General features: G+C 31.5%; 4 protein-coding genes across 5 annotated transcripts in view; 1 reads left to right on the top strand and 3 right to left on the bottom strand.

Annotated features, from left to right (window-relative positions):
• The window catches only part of LOC122517162 (flotillin-2), a 51,886-nt gene that overhangs the window by 21,757 nt on the left and 10,460 nt on the right, over positions 1-19,669 (top strand). The window lies entirely within an intron of this gene.
• LOC122517158 (glucose dehydrogenase [FAD, quinone]) lies at positions 147-3,064 on the bottom strand. Its single transcript, XM_043635569.1, has 3 exons — positions 2,314-3,064; positions 1,694-1,877; positions 147-1,572 (listed from the first exon to the last, which is right to left on the bottom strand). The coding sequence occupies exons 1-3, from the start codon at positions 2,722-2,724 to the stop codon at positions 263-265; spliced, it is 1,905 nt and encodes a 634-aa protein (XP_043491504.1). The 5' UTR covers positions 2,725-3,064; the 3' UTR covers positions 147-262.
• Positions 7,370-9,974, bottom strand: LOC122517159 (glucose dehydrogenase [FAD, quinone]-like). 2 transcript variants are annotated; one of them, XM_043635571.1, is made up of 3 exons: positions 9,729-9,974; positions 9,576-9,627; positions 7,370-9,451 (listed from the first exon to the last, which is right to left on the bottom strand). In XM_043635571.1, exon 3 carries the CDS (start codon positions 9,394-9,396, stop codon positions 7,522-7,524), a length of 1,875 nt encoding a protein of 624 aa, XP_043491506.1. In that variant the 5' UTR covers positions 9,397-9,451; positions 9,576-9,627; positions 9,729-9,974; the 3' UTR covers positions 7,370-7,521. The 2 variants fall into 2 exon arrangements, with proteins under 2 accessions (XP_043491506.1, XP_043491505.1); XM_043635570.1 differs by having other exon boundaries at positions 9,576-9,632; positions 9,729-9,962.
• LOC122517157 (glucose dehydrogenase [FAD, quinone]-like) lies at positions 10,580-15,964 on the bottom strand. Its single transcript, XM_043635567.1, has 6 exons — positions 15,597-15,964; positions 13,137-13,243; positions 12,555-12,766; positions 12,241-12,455; positions 10,984-12,163; positions 10,580-10,903 (listed from the first exon to the last, which is right to left on the bottom strand). Exons 2-6 carry the CDS (start codon positions 13,221-13,223, stop codon positions 10,639-10,641), a joined length of 1,959 nt encoding a protein of 652 aa, XP_043491502.1. The 5' UTR covers positions 13,224-13,243; positions 15,597-15,964; the 3' UTR covers positions 10,580-10,638.

The raw sequence follows: 19,669 nt of genomic DNA, 5'->3' as shown, positions 1-19,669 counted from the left end.
TCTTCACAAAATATTATTATAAAATAACTTATATTCTAACTATTATAATAATAATATAATAATAATAATAATAATAATAATAATAATAATAATAATAAAATAATTATATTCTAACTATAGAACACAAAGAATAGGAAACATATAAACCTTAAAAAATGAAGTCTTTAGAGCTTTCTATCTATTTTTGTAATGATTCTAAAGACCACAATAATAAAAATATGTATTTTATGATTATTTGATGAACTATCTAAATTGTCTAACATTAATTGAAAGTAGTTGCGATAGTCGCATTGCTTTTCATTTTACTGGACATCCAATCATTTTTAATGAGATCTGAGCCCTTCTCAGCTATCATCATCACAGGTGCATTGATATTGCCATTAGTTATAGTTGGCATGATCGAAGCATCGATTACGCGAAGCCCCTCAACTCCATATACTCTTAACGAAGGATCTACGACGGCCATTGGATCGGATCGTGGACCCATTTTTGCAGTACAGCTCATGTGATAAATTGTCATTGTGTATTGACGAATAGCACATTCCCAATACTCATCCGTGAACATTGGAATATGTTTACAATTTGGTAGTGGTTTATCATAATATCTTGATCCAAATCTCTTGAGACTATTCGTTTGACCAAATGCAATTGCCGCTTTGACTCCTTCTCGCATGACATTCACATCATCGGGATGCGTCAAATAATTGTGATACATCAACGGATAATCAAGTGGATCTTTTGATTTCAATTTGATATAACCACGAGATTTAGGTCTGAGCATCATTGGAAATATGCCGAAAGCATCACGATTAGTGATATCTCCAAGGACTTCATTGTAAAATTCGTCTGTTATACCATGAGCACGTTTCGTTTGGCTCCCACCGCTATTAACCGAGGTGGAAGTAATCATAAACTCTATATCGGGCCAATCATCCGTTTGATTGACATACTTAGTTGATAAAAAGCCTACTACTTCAATACCAACGCTTGAGGTTAAAGGACCATCTTCGGTAATTGAATATCTTAATGCACTATTTAAGTTCACTAAACGAGGGAAAACCAAACTGACCTCGTAATCAATAAGGAAAATTAAACCACCAATGGCTATATGATCTTGAAGATTTTGTCCGACACCAGGTGAATCTTGAATCACTGGGATACCAAGACTTTCGAGATGATTCCTAGGTCCGATACCAGATAACATCAACAATTGAGGAGTATTTATGGCACCTGCTGAAAGTATAACTTCTTTTTTCGCGAATACGGTTTCGATACGACCATTTCTTAGAAATTCTACGCCATAAGCTCTTTTTGTGCTTGGGTCTATGAGAACACGCGTGACATGGCTCCATAATGATAAATGGAAATTTGGTCGTAAATGAATAGGTCGTATGAATGCCTTGGCTGCACTGCATCTAGTGCCTCTACGCATTGTATATTGAAAGAATGCGAAACCCGTTTGTTGATCGGCATTTACATCCACGATGTCATAACCCATTTCTTCTGCAGCTTGCAGAAATGCTGGACCCAGAGGTGTATTATACGGAGCATCTTGAACGGTTAAATAACCGCCTATAAAGGTAATTTACATTAAATTAAATAGTTTATTAAATATCATTAATAATGTTATGTCAATTTAAATAATTATTCACTTTCCTTCGAAACCTCATGAGAGGTTAACATTGTAGCTTACCTGTACTGTGGTATTTAGTGTTTCTTGCCAAATACGGGTTTCTTTGGTCCTCTGACTTTTTAAAATATGGAAGTACATCATCGTATCCCCAGCCAGTATTCCCAAAACTTTCCCATTGATCATAGTCACGACGATTACCACGAACATAAAGCATGGTATTAAGTACGCTTGAACCACCTAATACCTAGAATCAATCGAATATGATAATGATCTTAAGTCATTTTGACGAAAATAAAAATCATACTTATAGTACGATTTATTGACTTGATTTATTATTATACACGATAGGCTTAATGCAAATTGGTTGTATTTAGATATTTTCAATTATTATTATTTATTTCTTTCATTTTGTATAGATATTACGTTATATTCGCAAATATTTATTTGTTTTCCCGTATAAACAACTTTATCCGCGAACAAATTTACCTTATTCTACTGAACATTTATTTTTTCAGTAAAGTCCTACTTTTTCTCTGACGTGATTAAGTCTTTCGTATATATTTAATAGTTATTGTAATACAATGCACTGCAACCTGTCATTCTAATAAATCATTATGAAATAAATGTCATTATAGATTCAACAATCTAGGTTAACATCATAGGCGAATCAATTAACTTACTTTTCCTCGAGTCCAACAACTACGGTGATCATACATTGCTTGGCAGGCACTATCTTGTGGTTGAGCTCTATACTTCCAATCCAATTTACTTTTGTGTAAATAAAGTGACAAAATTGGTACATCCGTAATCTCGGTTTCATGACCACCTGCTTCTAAAAGAAGCGCAGTCCATTTTGGATTCTCCGTTAATCGGTTAACAATAACACTACCAGCTGAACCACCACCAATTATTACGAAATCGTATTCCTTCAATAAATTTTTCGTGACTCGAGGTTGATTTTCGGGATCCATTAAATAATAATTAAAATAAGTTAAAGCAGCTAGTAGGAATGGTAAGATACTTATTCTTCCAATACCAAGCGCAACTGTATTTGCTTGTATTGCGGATATTACAGTCGCGTCGAGGTCCATGATTATTTAATCTTAATTTTTGATTACGCTAATCCTATTATGCTATTATCCTTTTTTTCTGATTTCAATAAAATCACATAATTCTTTTAATAGGTGTAAATCTTTTACTTTTGTCAATATAATGTGGTTGAAATGATTAAATTCTTCACAAACAGGATTGTTAAGCAAATCAATAAAATATTTTATTGGATTTTCTTCAGATTATCTTAATTACTTTTTAACATTTTTTTCAATATATCTTTTTCAAGTATTCGAATTAGCATTTCGTCATTATCCAATGATAAAATTTTCATTGCCTTCCTTTTATCTGTATACTTTCTTTAAATACTTTTTGTAGGCCACCGTAAGGTACTTGAAATAGATTGATAAAATAAGATCTGAAACAATAAAATTAAAATAATTAAAAAACTTTATGAATGTGTTGAGTATTTCTTTCCATTTTGTATTCATTATATGTTTCAAATTTTTAACTAAATACGAAACACTTCCTAATTTAGTTTTTCAATCCTCAGAAATCGTTACATCATAGATTCACGAACCAGTCTTGTTGAACCAGTACAACATTTACTGAATTTTAAAAAAAACTTCCATTTTTTTTTTAATGTATTAATATTTATATAAAAAATAAGCAAAGATGTATATACTTTAATAATGACAGATAATTTTTTATTTAGTGATTTATTCTTTAAATATAATAGCGTATATAATACTAATTACGGTTTATTTCATTAAATAAATAAAAATAAGATATCTGTTTCAAAAATTTGTTGATATCTATTATCGTTTACAAGAGAAAGGAATAACGAGAAATAAAAATCATTTTCGAAGAAAATGATATAAAGAAAAGAATATTATTTTCGGAAAAAAATAATTTTTTTATCTGTTCAAAACAAATAATACAACATAATTACGCTTTAATCATTTGCGTTGAAATAATATATAATAAACGTCGATTATTGACTATTGTAAATATGTAAGGATATTTATATTGCATCATTTAACAGTTAAATCATAGTATTTTGAAAGTATCAGATAGAAAATTAAGATATTGTATTATGTAAAAGTCACAGAAATAACATTTTCCGAAATCCCTAATAAATTTTTGTCTTTTTCAATGCCTTAGCTGAATACTGGTTTCGTAATTTTCTTAAACGACTCGTAAATTGCATCGTAAATTACAAAATAGTAGTAACGTAACCTTACGTCGTAAAGTATCAAATTTTAATATTAATTTGTGTGTTCAATTTCGATTATTTGTTAAATTGTGTATTATTGTTTCATAATTTAGTAAAATATTTTATATTTCCAGTTATTATTAATATAAATATATCATCTAAAGCTATTAAGGAAAACAAATCTATAAAAATGTCATTATATTTTAAATTACGGTAAAATTTTTATATTCATTTCCAAAAAATGTTTAATAATTTTAAGCAACTATTTCAATTTTGATGCTGTCAATAATTTTCTTATCGAACAAAAAATTATTTTTAAAATTTTAAGATAAAATTTGGAATCATCCTTTCGTATTATATTATTATTATTATTATCATTATTATATTATTATTTAAACTATATTATTGACCATAGTTTATTATGAAATATCATTGTTTCTAAATTTTTAATTGGCATACAATTATTTTCTTCAGATTTCGATTTAACGATGTTTTGAAATAAAAATAATATTTTCTTATTAGTCTTACTTTTGTAAATATTGAAGTGTGTATAATTTTCGGAATTATAAAAAATTTTAGTCATAATACAAGAACTACATTACCTGTCATTTTCTTATTTTATTTCTTACAATGGTCGGTCAATTAAATTCATTCTTTTGATTATTACTTTCATTAATAGTAATAAACTAGTGATGCATTCATAAATAATAATAAGAATTAATAACAGAAAAAGTTATTTTTTAATTCTTTGATAAATCTATTTTAAAATATATATTTTAAACAAATAGTTCTAATCATTGTCTGGAAAATTAAATGAGAATATACAAATGTCTTATTGTTTTATACTCTTTCTTGATTGTTTTCAAATTATTAACACTGTAAAGGATTGTCAAAATATATAATCAATAAAATATTCTATATTGTATTAAAATCTATTTTTAATATTACGTGTTCGCATTGGTTTAAACATTGTATTGTACATAAAAGATTTCAAGTATCAGTTCGTTGTAAAATCATTTGCATACGTTTGTTACCGTGATTGATGATAAAGTTCCAATGCAAATAATTAAAGAATAAAGCATTTTCTATATATACATAAAATACTTATGAAATTTGTAAACAATTCTTATGCTTTTAATTATAACATTTTGCAATTACTTAAACGAATGTTAATTTTATTTTTACGACAGATTGATTAAGATAAACATTTTTTGGATAATTGTTAATAATTGGAATAAAAACAAATAGAACTACGAAACTAAACTAAAACTATAAGAATGTTTTTATAATCTTTTGTTGTTTAAATAAAAACGAATAGCGAAGAAATAAAATTGTACTTAGAAGAATATTTTCTAATTATCAAATCCTCTCAAAGTTCTAGAATCTCTGATTTAGGGTGTTCCTTGAATACATCACGACATTCTTAATCTAAAAAAGAAATCAATTTATCTCGAATATTAGTAGAGTTTCACGTATAATTCGACCTGGGATCGGACACGTTCTCTGTGTCAGAGAAAGCGATAGACTGAGAGTTCGAATATAACGATGAAACGTATAAACCTTGAATGTACCACCACCTTAATATGACGAAACAACTTTGGCCACTGTTCTTACTTTAGATTCTTTCAGTTTATCACAGGTTATGCAGTATTCCTTTCTTTTTATTTTTTTTACAAAAAAAATAGCACAATTTTATCATTTATGAATACATCACGACATTCTTAATCTAAAAAAGAAAATCAATTTATCTCGAATATAGTAGAGTTTCACGTATAATTCGACCTGTGGATCGGACACGTTCTCTGTGTCAGAGAAAGCGATAGACTGAGAGTTCGAATATAACGATGAAACGTATAAACCTTGAATGTACCACCACCTTAATATGACGAAACAACTTTGGCCACTGTTCTTACTTTAGATTCTTTCAGTTTATCACAGGTTATGCAGTATTCCTTTCTTTTTTATTTACAACCCTTCCATTTGCTTGATATTAAAACCTTGCTCACTGCTTTTATTACGGCATTGATCGAGATTTATTTATAAATTTTTTTCTACCTTTTCTTTTCCTTTCTTTTTTTTTGAATTTACTTTTAATTTATGCGGATAACTGTCTTGAATTATTCTTGATCATTAAATAATGAATGGGTTACCGCGAAGTTAGCTCAATTAAGTGAAAAGAAAGTTTGTATTCTTTTTCTAATATTTTTTCACAATTTAGCAATGTGCGTAATTTGATGATCAAGGTTACTCCGGATAATTTTCTTTCTTATTGGTGCATTCTTAAAACCTCGAGATTTTTATCGATTTTTTTTTTTTTTTTTTTTTTTTTATTTTTTTTTATTTTTTTTTTTAATAAGTGTTATAAGATCATACAGATGCTTACGCTAGGTTTATTTAAATTTTAAATTAATCGTTTGAAATGTGTTACTGTGTAAAGTATTAAGTCTACGCACGATGTCAACGAGCAGGTCAATGTAAATCTCATTACTTCGTTCTAATTAAATTTTTTATAAATCTCTGATATACATATTAATTTAAAGCTTGTATTTTTCATCCTTTTTATGAGTAATTTCACTTTTATGGTTAATTTCGAAATCAACAAACATACGTGCCCGCGTTCAACCGAAGCGTTCGTTTCTGTTCTTTGCTATTTTCTTGTTTCATAACAATTTAAACAATAATATTCATTGTATAATGTTTGCATAAACATTTTTTATTATTTAAACAGTTTAGCATAAATACATATTTTACTCGATAACATACATAGATAGAAAATGAGTATTATATAATGATTATGATTTATGTCAACATAATGGTAATAAAGTGAGTTATCACTCCCTGATCAAAATATTTTTTACAGTGTTTTTATTAAATCAATTGTCGTAAGAAACCAGAATAAATTAATGCAATTGAAAACGCGCGCGCGAACAGTTTATTATGCGAATTTTATATAACGTATGGTGCGTATACCTACAATTCTATATATCTCTTTTTAAATCTACTATTTGTAGCATATAAATTAATAAAAATGTGTATTGTATTTCAGTTGAAAGTTCTAATATTCCATGCGTACAATTTTCATTAGAAAAATATTGAAGTTACTTTTACTGTATAATGAGTATTAGAAGCGCTTACTAGTAGGCAATCAGAAATACTTCGATGTAGTTTTAAAAACCTAATCCGCAACTCACAAAGTAATATAATATATTTACATTATTCTATATATATTATATTATTTATTTATTATATATTATACCAGTGGCGGATCAAGTCAAGTAGGGACTGTAAGTGATACAAATTTCGGGATCCTTAAATTTTAATAAAAAAAAAAGAGTTTTAAAAATATTCCTATTAAGTTATTAATAAAAAAGAAAAGTAATCAAAAATTTCATACCATTACACAATAATTAAATTTATTAAAAAAAACGTAATTTTTTTTGAATTCTAATGAAAAAAAATTTTAAGACTCACTCATTGCTTAATCCGACACTGTATATTATCTACATTTATAATGATCCCAAATACCATAAAGCGATTAAAATACTTTCAATCATCACGATAAAGAAGCATCGTTGATTATAAGAACTTGAAGTTTACTTTACGGCTGCAAATGATTTGAATTTTAAAGCTCATCCTTGCCGAGCCAATCATTTTTTATCATGTCTGCTCCTTTTTCTGCTATCATCATCGTAGGTGCATTTGTATTTCCACTTACAATTTGTGGCATTATAGAAGCATCAATGACTCTCAGTCTCCGAATGCCATGTACCTTAAGACGAGGATCTACGACGGCTGTTGGATCGTCAGAAGGTCCCATTTTAGCTGTACCAACAGGATGAAAAAGTGTTCCCGCGGTGTTACTTAAGTTACAATCCCAATATTCCATGGAATCGGGCTCAGTGTTTCGACATTTGGGTATATCGTAATGACGTAAGGTTATTCCATTGGTCTGGAACGTTTTGGTCTTTGCCAAAGATTTTGCGAAATCGATAGACTTCATAAGAATTTTTCTGTCGGATTGATCGCTAAAATAATTAGCATAGATCTTAACTGGATCGGCAGGATCGGTGCTGCGCAATTTAATTTCACCTCTGCTCTTTGGTCTCAGCAAAGCCGGGCACATAAAAATAATATCCGTCTCCATAACAACTTTACTCATAACGTCAATTAATTCGTCTAGAACGTCGAAGGCTTTCAAAAGAAATTGGACTTTATATACTTGCCATCTTGGTACGTGAGTAATGAGAATCTCTATTTCGGGGTATTTCGATTGCGAGTCGGTAAGGTTAAGAAACCCAAGAAGATCTACTCCGCCAATCGTAGCCAATTCACCTGTACCTTTCATCAGATAATCGTAGGCAATGTCCATTATATGCGTTGGTGATGGCGGTACACTCGTCTGATTAATGTAGGCCACTTGAATTCCTAGCCATATTACGTGATCCTGAAGATTTTGTCCAACGGGTAAATCAACCACCAGAGGTATTCCCATTTCACGAAGATGATCCGCTGGTCCAATTCCAGAAAGCATTAGAATCTGAGGAGTTACGATGCTGCCAGTCGATAGAATCACTTCTTTTGATGCCGTTACATCGACTTGCTCGCCAGTTCTCAAAGTTACCCTAACACCGGTAGCTCGATTATCGTCCAAAATGATTTTATCAACCCTGGCGGATTTGATTACATAAAGATTCTTTCTATCCTTTATCGGTGAAAGAAATGCTTTCGCTACGTTCACTCGACGAGACATGTCAATAGCTCCTAAAGCTTTCCCATAGCCTACGTAATTGTCTCCGTCTAACGGTTCAAGAATTGGTATACTGAGTTCACGAGCAGCGTCTATAAAGATCTCTTGGATGTTCGTTTCGGAATAATTGAAGCTTCTAATATTCAAAGGACCACCCTTGGCGCAATGTTTATCTCCCCATTTATCTATGTATTCTTGAGAACAATCGATCGATTTTTTAAAATATGGTAATACTTCCTCATAACTCCAACCTTCGTTACCAAGGTCTGCCCATTCATTGTAATCTCGATCGTTTCCACGGACGTGTAACATCGCATTTATCACAGAACTACCGCCTAGGGCCTTCCCTTTACCCCACTTGCAATTGCCGTTGTTCATACCTTGACAAAATCCTTCCTGCGGTTCGATATCATAGCTGTAATCCTCTTCAGTTCCTTGAATCATTAAAATCATTCCAGGAACATCCGATAACGCCGATGGATCTTCGCCAGCTTCGATCAATAACACATCCCAATTGCTTATCTCTGACAACCTATTTGCTAACACTGATCCAGCAGTACCACCTCCCGCAATCACGAAATCAAATTCCCTCTTCAAACTTATGATTTCGTTTGTACGGTCCATTGGATAATCCTTGCTACTGCTTAAACCGCATTGAGCAACGAGTAATGTCTGCACCAATTGCGTGAATAAAAAACTTGAAGATCCTTGAGCCGCAGCTGCACAAGTTGCCGAAATACAAGATTCCATTTTTCTTTTTAATTCGTCGACTCTTCCTTCTTCATCCGATTTGACAATTTTTAACCTAAAGTATTGCATAGAAAGTATATAATTTTGTAAACCTATTTATTTAATATATTTCTGCTGTTTGTCGTATTGATTTTTTCTTTTTTTGAAAAGGGAAGAATTCAAATGATTCTAATACTTACTTGTTATACGAACTCGTCCTTCACTTTTGCTGAGTACACTCTTAGATTCTGCCTATGCTTTAATGAAATCAGTTTAATTAAACATAATTATATTTAAATAATTCCCATGTAAGTGTAAGCCGATAGAATGAATCATAAGTCATTGTTACTCACCAATAGTTCCTTTAAAAGCAAAATCCAAAAGATAATTAACCATATCGAGATGCTGGTTCATGAATAAATCTCGGTGATATTCCCCACTTTAATTTACCGCTTTCTGTTTTTCTAATAACTTGATCTTACCAATTCTTTATTCCCACAATTTCTTTTCCATGTAAGCTTATCGTTTTACCTATCCGGTTATGCAGCCACAATCTTTTCTAAACCAGATTATGCAACGTATCTTTCATAAACAATCTCAAATTACAATCACACAATATTCATTTTATACGATTTTCAGTGATATCGATTCTCTTATATCGATCTAAAATATAAATATATTCCTAATATAATAAAATCACGTTCGAGACTATTTTTACAATGTTTCCTCATTTTAGAATATTCTTCGATTTATCGAAAAAGCTCAAATTTATCAACTGTTTCTAATAATATATACCCAACTCTTTTTTTACATTTATTATTTTCTCTAAGGTAAGACGATTTTAAAAATTGTCTTCTTCATAATTCATTTGACGAAATATTTCCAACGAGGAAAGTTCGTATTATCAGATGTATCAGACATTAATCAATTAGTTATGGCGACTTCTTCGAAAAGTGTATACCTAAATTGTCTTGACATAATGAAGCGAGTTAATATAGCTTTTATAATATTTAATTATTCTTACTTATATACATATATATGTGTAATATGCATATATTATACATTTTACTCAATATATTTTGACTCTCATTACGTCACTCTTTTTTTCGTCTATTATCGTATTTCATTACGTGTTTTGTTCTGCTTAAAATTATTTCAAATATAAGTATGGACAATTTCTAAATAGTATAATAAAATTCGTAGATAAGAGAAGAAAGATTTGTTTATTAAGAAATTGGATAAAACATCGTATTCATTGTTTGATCAAGGCCACGAGTTAATAATCATACTAGATGCCTTTTCAGCTACCATCATTATAGCAGCAATTGGATTACAATTGGGTAAATGTGGGAAAATGGAAGGATCGGCAACACGAATGTTAGATACACCATGTACACGTAGCTGCGGATCAACGACAGCGAATGTGTCGGTAGCTGGTCCCATTTTGCAAGTACCAGCTTGATGATTTTCGGCTCCAGTCTTTGCTCGTATGTAACAGTCCCAAAATGCGTCAGAGCCAGTGTGCAAACTTGAAAGAGAATATTTCGTTATTATCATTATGTTTATTTTAATATTATAATATAAAATACGATTAAATAATAGACTTACTGTGCGCAAAGAGGAGTTTGCAAATCTTCTAATCGAAGGTCCCATTTCTTCATGGTCGGAGTGTTTATGAGCTCAAGTACTTGTTTTATACCTTCGATCAAGACTTTCATATCTTTTTCTTGAGTAAGGTAATCAGGATATAAGAGAGGCAAATCTAAAGGATTGGAGCTACGCAATTCCAATGTACCACGACTGTCAGGAATTACGACGGTCGGCCTAGCGACGATCTTTCTTCTACCAGGACAAGTTCCTATAGTACCATCCGTACATTCGTTTGGCAATCCTGTTTTCGGGCAATACGAACTGAATCCGTCGAAGAATACTTGCAAGTCGGGTAAGCCAGGAACAGTGAAATTACTTTCAAGGAAAGCAGTTACTTGAGTTAATCCAGTGCTAGCCAGATCACCGGTTCTAAATTCGAGATATTCATTTACTGATTTCATGGTCATAGTTTCTACCGATGTATCCCTTATAGACATTGGTATAGCAACGGAAACGTGATTGATGAAGTATCGTCCTACTGGTAGATCTTTATATGTCTTAATACCAAATTTAGATAATTGTTCTATCGGTCCAATACCAGAGTTTAAGAGAATCTGTGGTGATGCTAAGGCACCAGCCGTTAAAATAACTTCTTTGTTACATTTGATGACTTTCCTGCGACCATGTTTATCGACCAGTTCGACTCCATATGCTTTCATATTATACTCGTTGATCAAAATCCTCGTGACACGAGCATTGGTCAGAACTCTGAGATTCTGTCTATCGTGTACAGGTCTTAGATAAGCTCTAGAGGTTGTTGCTCTTATACCTTCGTCTACTGTCATCGGTGCTACCATATAGCCAGTTTGGGTGTATTCTTTCAATTTAGACGTTTTGTGACCTAGCTCGCTCGCTGCTCTCAAAAGTACGCTCACAAATTCTGGTCTGTGAGAATAATGTTGAATTTTCACTGGACCATCGGGTACGGTACGAGTGTACGAACTTAACATAGATGGATCAACCGGATTCTCTGCAAGCTGGAAGAAGTGTTCGATCTCGTCATAGGACCACCCTACGTTACCCTCGCGTGCCCATTTATTGTAGATCTCTGGATGACCACGATAATACATCATGCCGTGCATTCCACTGGTACCTGAGACCATTCTTCCTCTAGGAATATTACACGATCCACCCTTTTCTGGAAACGTCGAATAAAAGTTTCGTGAATTTCGTCTGATTTTGGATCGTTCGGTCGATAATGATAAATTACTTTACCTAAACACGCTGTCGGATGTGGTTTTGTCGGCTCCGTTTTAAATTTCCAATCTAATTGCGAGTAGAGAGCATTCCAGGCTAATCCTGGAATAGCTGTCATGGTGGGTTCTTCGGGACCAGCTTCGATCAGTAAGACTCTATTCCAAGAATTGTCGCTTAGTCTTCTGGCAAGAATAGGTCCAGATACACCAGCACCAACAACGATAAAGTCGTACCTTTATAAATAAAAATATCATTAGAAAATTTGCCAAAATGTTTATCGTTTTATCGTTGAGTATAAACTTGAGACCTCGTCATTAAGGTCAGTTATTTACCATTCTCCGTCCTGTATATCATCTCTACCTAATCTACGACAAGGATCAGATATGTCGCATCTTGCCATCATCAGGTTCTCAACTAAACTCATGAAAGAAGATTCGCCTCCACACATTGCTTTCATGTATCTTGTATCTTCGAAACTGCAACCGCAGCATCCTGTTGCATTTGATGTAACATAATTGTCGTAATTTACGTCAAGTAGATTGAGCTGAAAGAAATAATAGATAATATTAAAAGGTATGATTCTTTAAAATTAACTTTTTATTGTAAACTATTAAAAAAAAATAATAAAAGATAGGAAAATCTATAAAATATCAGTTAATTAGTAAGTATATCTTCATAAAACCACATTAATACGATATTTAAATTTCTAGAAACGAAATCAATGTCAGTTTTTGTTTTTTTTTTTTTATATATATCGTTAGTAATGCTTTATATAATATAATAGTATATTTAATTATTTCCTCTTATAGAATGAAATTATTCTTGTATCGCAATATATAATCTTAACTCATAGTATAATTCTGAGCCCGTATTTTTCAATTTGTTAATCAGAATAACGGAATATTTGTACTCACCAGCGGTGGATTGATTTGCTTAGCAAATGCATACTGCACCAAAAGCAAAAGAAAGTCGAGTAAGCGCATTTTAAAAATCCGTATCATCGTCCGTTATTCAATATCATCTGTAAATTAAGAAATTAAGCTCATATATTTTCCCCTTCATTTTTTTCGGCACACCTAATACGTTTATTACACGCGATTAGCTATGATAACGTTTTAATCACATATATATATATATCGATCATTTCACTCTCCGTAAATATTTGGATCCACTAATCATTGAAATTAATTAGCATATTATTATTTATAATTAGATAAAATTCATTGTGGTTTGAAGGTGATGTATAAGTGACGTTGATGTATAATATTACGGTAACTTCCTTGACTAATAACGATTTATGAATAACAAAGTATATCATAAAAACAGTTTAATAACCATTCACAGTTAATTAAACACAAACGTTCCCTCAGCTACATTAACTTACGATCGCAACATATTTTCTGATCGGGTGCGCGAGTATTGTCTATCATTTGAAAGGATTCAATAAAGAAAAGGGAAAATGATGGTCCATATTCTAAGAAGAAATCGTATAAACTGAAACAACGAAAACATAGAAAGAGAAAGATGGAGATCTGTATCACCGTGAGCGTTCTAACACTCGTTATTGTAGCACCAAAGGTAGAAAGTAAAACGTTATATTCTCATTCCTCTTACTTTCCTTTTACTTTTTATTTAATCGATGCACTTTATTGCTTGACGATAGAAAAGGAAATAGCGAAGCATCAATTATCTTCGATTTCCCTGCTCGATATTTTTTTTTTCAAATATCGTTGTAGATAATGAGTTCGGTAAGTAAATGTTAAATTTGATATGTCGTTACATAAAGAACGGTAAATCTGTAACAGGGATCGGAGATACACACATATAGAGGTTCTGCAGAACGTCAATAGAACGGCTGGTAGGGTGCAGTGGCCTCACGGCCAAAGATTATAAGACAACCAAAACGATAGATGCCTTTCTATACAAATAAGCGGCATGCATGTGAAAAAAGGAGGGGAGAGAGAGAAAGAGAGAGAGAGAGAGAGAAACAGACATACGTAATATATCGGAAGGCTTTACGATAATGCTTGCCAAGAATCATTTAAACTAAATTGAATCAAATTCGCAATACTTAAGTACTCTTTGCATGGGATTTACACGACATAAGAAAAAAATTATGACAGACGTTTTAACGAACATATAATTCTCGACTGAACTCTCGTACATCTTATTCGAAAGGCAATAATAGAATTTTCATTATTATAATCTTGTAATATAAGAAATTATTGATTTTTATAATTGAAAAAAGGTTACGTCCTTTTATTAATAATGTGTTCACATTTTACTAGTGATCCTCGTCATAATACATTCGGTTGCTTTTGAAAATTCTTATTGTTATGTTAAAAATAATCAAATTGTTGTAAGAATACTATAATCAAAAATATTACGATCATCAATGTCATTTGTTTATAAATTATTGTAATATGAATTATCGGAAATTTTAATTTTTATCAAACATTACGTTTTCTACCCTTTAAGTCAATAAATACGGATAAAAAAAACAAATAAATAGTCTTTAATAATAGAAATAATCATTTTCATGTACATTATAAATGCATAACTATACATTTTCCTTATTAATAGTTTTACCATTCTATCAAAAAAAAAAAAGAACAACGAAAGTGATGAATAATTTGTGTTATTTATGACATAGCGTTTTTTGCACTTTACATTAATATCTCATTATACGCGTCATTGAAAATTATTTCTCTGATTGCATTCGACTAATATTTAATAAATTCGTAAATTTAGCGTTCGTGGTCATTAGTGACTATTATCTGAAGCAACGCGTTCGTGTCGATAACATAAACGGAAATTCGCTAATCGCGTTATTATAATCAACTTGATAAACTCAAGGAGATAAAGAAATATCACTTATCTATCACGTTCTTCTTCGAATTTGGGTTATTATCATATTTGTTTGAAAGTTTAGATCGAAAAATATAACGCCGAAAAATGCAGGAAAAAATCGTAACACTGATAAAATAATACTTATGTTAAATGGAAATTTGGAAAGGCGCGGGGGCGCGCACGGGCGCATGAACGAAATCGAATTCTATACTAACGGCAAGATTGTACTCTTACCAATGGTTCGTTAAAATACGTTTTACATAAGATCAATGCGTATATACGATCAATATCCATTGCGACTGGCTAGAAACACGGTAAACTTGAATTGCATGCACGTTGGTGGTGAACGCTGCTAAACGGGTTTATTCTCGAGGACATTGAAAGAAATTGGAGAATTTGAATAAAGACACGTGCCGTTTTAACTATAATCGAGAATGATATTCGTTGCGGATAAACGATTAATTAGGTTAATTAATTAATTGTAAGTACGACAAAGAAAGAAGGAAGAAAATAAAACTAGTTACCTGATGAAATTCGATAGAACTTAGAACGGTTGATGGTGAAGTATCGACTCAAGCTGGCCAGCTCGCAAACATTTTGGAAGCATTTGGAGCGTCGACGAGAACAAAGAAGAAACTAAAGGGGGAACGAACGGTGACTCGAGTCGAAAGGCGCGCGGCTACGAGTCAATGATGGCTCTTCAACGGCAACAGGAAAATTGTTAATCGACTCAACGGCCGAAAATATTAAGTAGATACGAATAAGAGTCAGCCGGTAAGACTCATTCGTTTACTCGGACAAGATCGTTTGGTAAAAGGCAAACGTTGTTAGTCACAAATCGGTTAACCCATCCACCAACCCAACCGGCTAAACTAGACGCACTAATTAAGAATCCTTCCTCCCTACCCCTTTTTTTCTTTATTCGTCTTTCTCTCTTTGGTTCTCTCTTGCGAGAGCAAAAGAAATCCTTCGTGTCTGATGGCAGTGAAACATCCATGACGTGACGTCATCATTACTACTTCCCTTCCACTGTGCATTTGCTAAAGTCTATTCGGTCCAAGCAGGATGCAATGTGTGAGTGTTGTCGAAAGTTAATCGACTAAGAAGAAAGTTGGATAATGAGATTACATACGTGCACGTCCGTTTTTATTACGAGTTCACAATTATTCGGATAACGATATTTTTTTCATCAAATTTTCTAGTTATCTATGATATGATTTTTTATTTAATCAAAATAACTAATCAATGGCAAATAGTCTTATTTAACAATTGATTATAATATATACTTAAAAGCACAAATATATAAATATGTATTTTCTTTCACTTCGTCGTCAAATGGCTTTTTGTTAACTTTGCAGCCAGCTTGATTCGAATAAACTTGTGATGTGTGTAAATATATACATATATATACATACACGTATACGTATAAGAACGATTCTCCATGGTAAATATTAAGAAATAACGAACAATTCCGATTATTTTGCTTAATGCGCGAATCTTTCAACGAAATCGAAAAATCAATCGTTGTTAATGCGTACCAAAACTTCAATAAAGATTTTCGTGTTTAAAGAGAGAAAAAAAAGAGACTTCCCCTTCGATTATGCAAGCCAGTATTTCGCGTATTACGATATTAATAATTTGCAACGCACAAATATGGTGAATCACTGTTTCTTTCTTTATCTTTTTTCTAGTTTTATTTCACTTTTCATTTTACCTATCGTAAGATGTATGATTTCACTTGCATTCGAGGAAAGTGAGGAGGTATGGCTCGTTGCGAGAATCAGACACCGATACGATCTGATTATTCGTTACCCGGTTAATTGTTAGCTTAGTTTTTAGTAGGATTATGATATCTTACCTACTTCTTCGCGAGTTGGAATCACGTTAACTCGGGTGTCTGAGAACGAATAGACCTCTAACACCTCTGCCTTTGATTATAAAAGGAGATAGGAGGCAATCATTGTAGTAGAAATCATGTGGCACACTTGAGTATACAAATGGAAAAATGTATAGACGAAGTACGTGAACAAACAAAAATTCCCAAAATGTAGATAGATGTTTTATTGATGGTAAACACGATTAATCAAACATTTACATTACTACATTAATTTGCACACGTGCGCGATCAACAAATATTTCATCGATCGTTTTTCAAGATATACCACATGTCATTAATTATTTCAAACGATTACTTGAGCATATGATAAAATCTAGTTTACCAATAATAATCAAATATTGAACAATTTATTAATTTTGCTTATCAATGACCTCGGCTTATTTATTCTTCCTTTATTATATAATGTTAGTATTTCCATAAATTATGTTTGCCATGGTCACGCGAACACCTCGAATATCGCGTGTGTACCTAAAATCGAGAATTAAATCTATAATTATGGGATTCCCGACTAGTATCACTTTGCATTTATCAGAAGGATGATAGATCATACGCGTTATAACGAGTCTGACACCGTCAATAATCCTTCGAGGAAATTTGATATATTGAACAAGACAAAATTTGTATTTAGATTTAATCGAGCGTCAACATTTTTCATAGATTCTGTCAGGCTTACACTCTATGTATAAATCTTGCAAATCCAATTCCAAAATCCGATTAATATCGAATTACATTTAACAGGTCCATTGAAAAAGTTCTAATTGAGGTTGATAGAATCTGAGTTTATGAAAGATAGGTTTTTTATTCTTATTTTTTAAGCCTTAACAAAAAATAATAACTTATGTTCAATTAAAGGCGTCATTTTGATACAAAATTGTTGAAAAATCGATTTTCTTACGTATGTTGATCGTGCATACTTCTTTTCTAGATGTAATATCAAAATTTTCATTATTTTACCTTTTTTATGGCTTGATACCCGAGAACGGTACCGTAAAGTTTGAATGCGTTTTTCTCGAATGATTTTTTTAATTTTTAACGTAATTGTTTTATTATGTAGAAATTGTATAGAAATAATATGCATTATTTTCGACGAATTTGGTCCATCTTATAAGCAACTACCGAATTCCTCGACGAAAAAAAAAAATAACGATTTTGATTCAATGAATTTAATATGATTTTTTGTTTTACAAAAATGATCTTACAAATTTCGAGGAAATAAATTTTGGTAATGCATAAATGAACTCTTTGAATTGAAACTTTATCAATTAAAAAATTAAATACATACCTACAATCGCCACGTGATCTTGAAGATTCGAATCAATACAACAATTGATTCTCGAAGCTTATCTATTAGCCTAATATCGATAGCATCAGCAATTATGACGACCGTGTGATATCCGCTGCCACAACATCAAAACAATTTTAAAATTCGCACGAGGGGGTCTATGTTTCTGAATTGTTACGAAATTTGACGCAAAAGCTGTTTTTGAATTTTTTTTTATGAGTATTTTCTCGACTACAAAATATATATATGTATGTTATCTGCAATGTATGAAAAGCATAACCATGTATCCTTAAATTAATTATCAAATTATCAAGGAATTTTAAAAGAATACATTGTACATTTAATTGGGTTACCATTATCAATTTTTATCATATTAGTAATCTTTCTTACTTATTTATTTGTGTGTTATTATATTATATATAAAAATGATATATTTAATGGAATTATTATTATTTAAAAAAGAGTAAAAACTTGTAATCTTCGGAATGCAATAAAGATAATACATTATCTGAGCTGATTGAACAATACTATTTATTTTAAATAGGATTACTTATCATTTTTACGAAATCATTCAAATCTGATAGTAGAATAAACGTTCTCACAAATATTCGAAATTATGATTATTAGCTGTGACGAAAAAAGGCATGTCGTAAACAATAAAGCATCTACGTCTTTTAATGATACAAAAATGAAATCTTTGCATTGTCAAGAGCTTTATGTGTTATTATTGCAAAAATAAAGATTACATTGACATTTTTTTCTATCTACGCAAAATAAATGGACATTGCAATCTGCTCCTCCTATGTTATGCAAGTTTTGTACCAAACATTTTTTCATATTATTACAAGTAACGGAGATGTTCAAGATGGACAGAGTTATTGCCATATCTTGTATATTAATTACAATTTGCTTCAGAATGAAAAAATAACATAGAAATGTAAATAAACAGCTGGTTTGTATTTGTTTTGGTGAAAAATGGTCAGATTTTTTTGTGAATTCGTCAGATATTCCATATCGAATTCGTCACTTTCGTTAGCGTACCAGATTATTTATTTATTTATTTTGAGATACTCCAAAATGAATGCAGATGGAACAACGGATCCTCCTTTGTAACCAAACGCGCACAAAGGTGGCCAAAGTCAGTGTCAAGTATCAATGACCTGATTGTCAAAAACCTTGGTTTTGTTTAGTCTGGGAAAGTTGATCCCACGGTATATTTCAAGTGTATAGGAAATATCGTAGCAAATGAATTCTCCATATCGTAGGGTAAGTTAGGTAACAAAATAAAAAAATAGAGCAGTGTAGTATGGAAGGCCGAGAGAGGAAAAACTGAAGCTCTTAATAGAAACCGAGCACCATGTTGAGCCTTTTAATAATCGAATAACAGGAGAACAGAATATATTGTTAATTAACACTTC

The sequence above is a fragment of the Polistes fuscatus genome, unplaced genomic scaffold, assembly GCF_010416935.1.
Source record: "Polistes fuscatus isolate 324 unplaced genomic scaffold, CU_Pfus_HIC Scaffold2, whole genome shotgun sequence".
NCBI lineage: Eukaryota > Metazoa > Arthropoda > Insecta > Hymenoptera > Vespidae > Polistes > Polistes fuscatus.
This window is presented reverse-complemented; position numbering and strand designations above follow the sequence as displayed.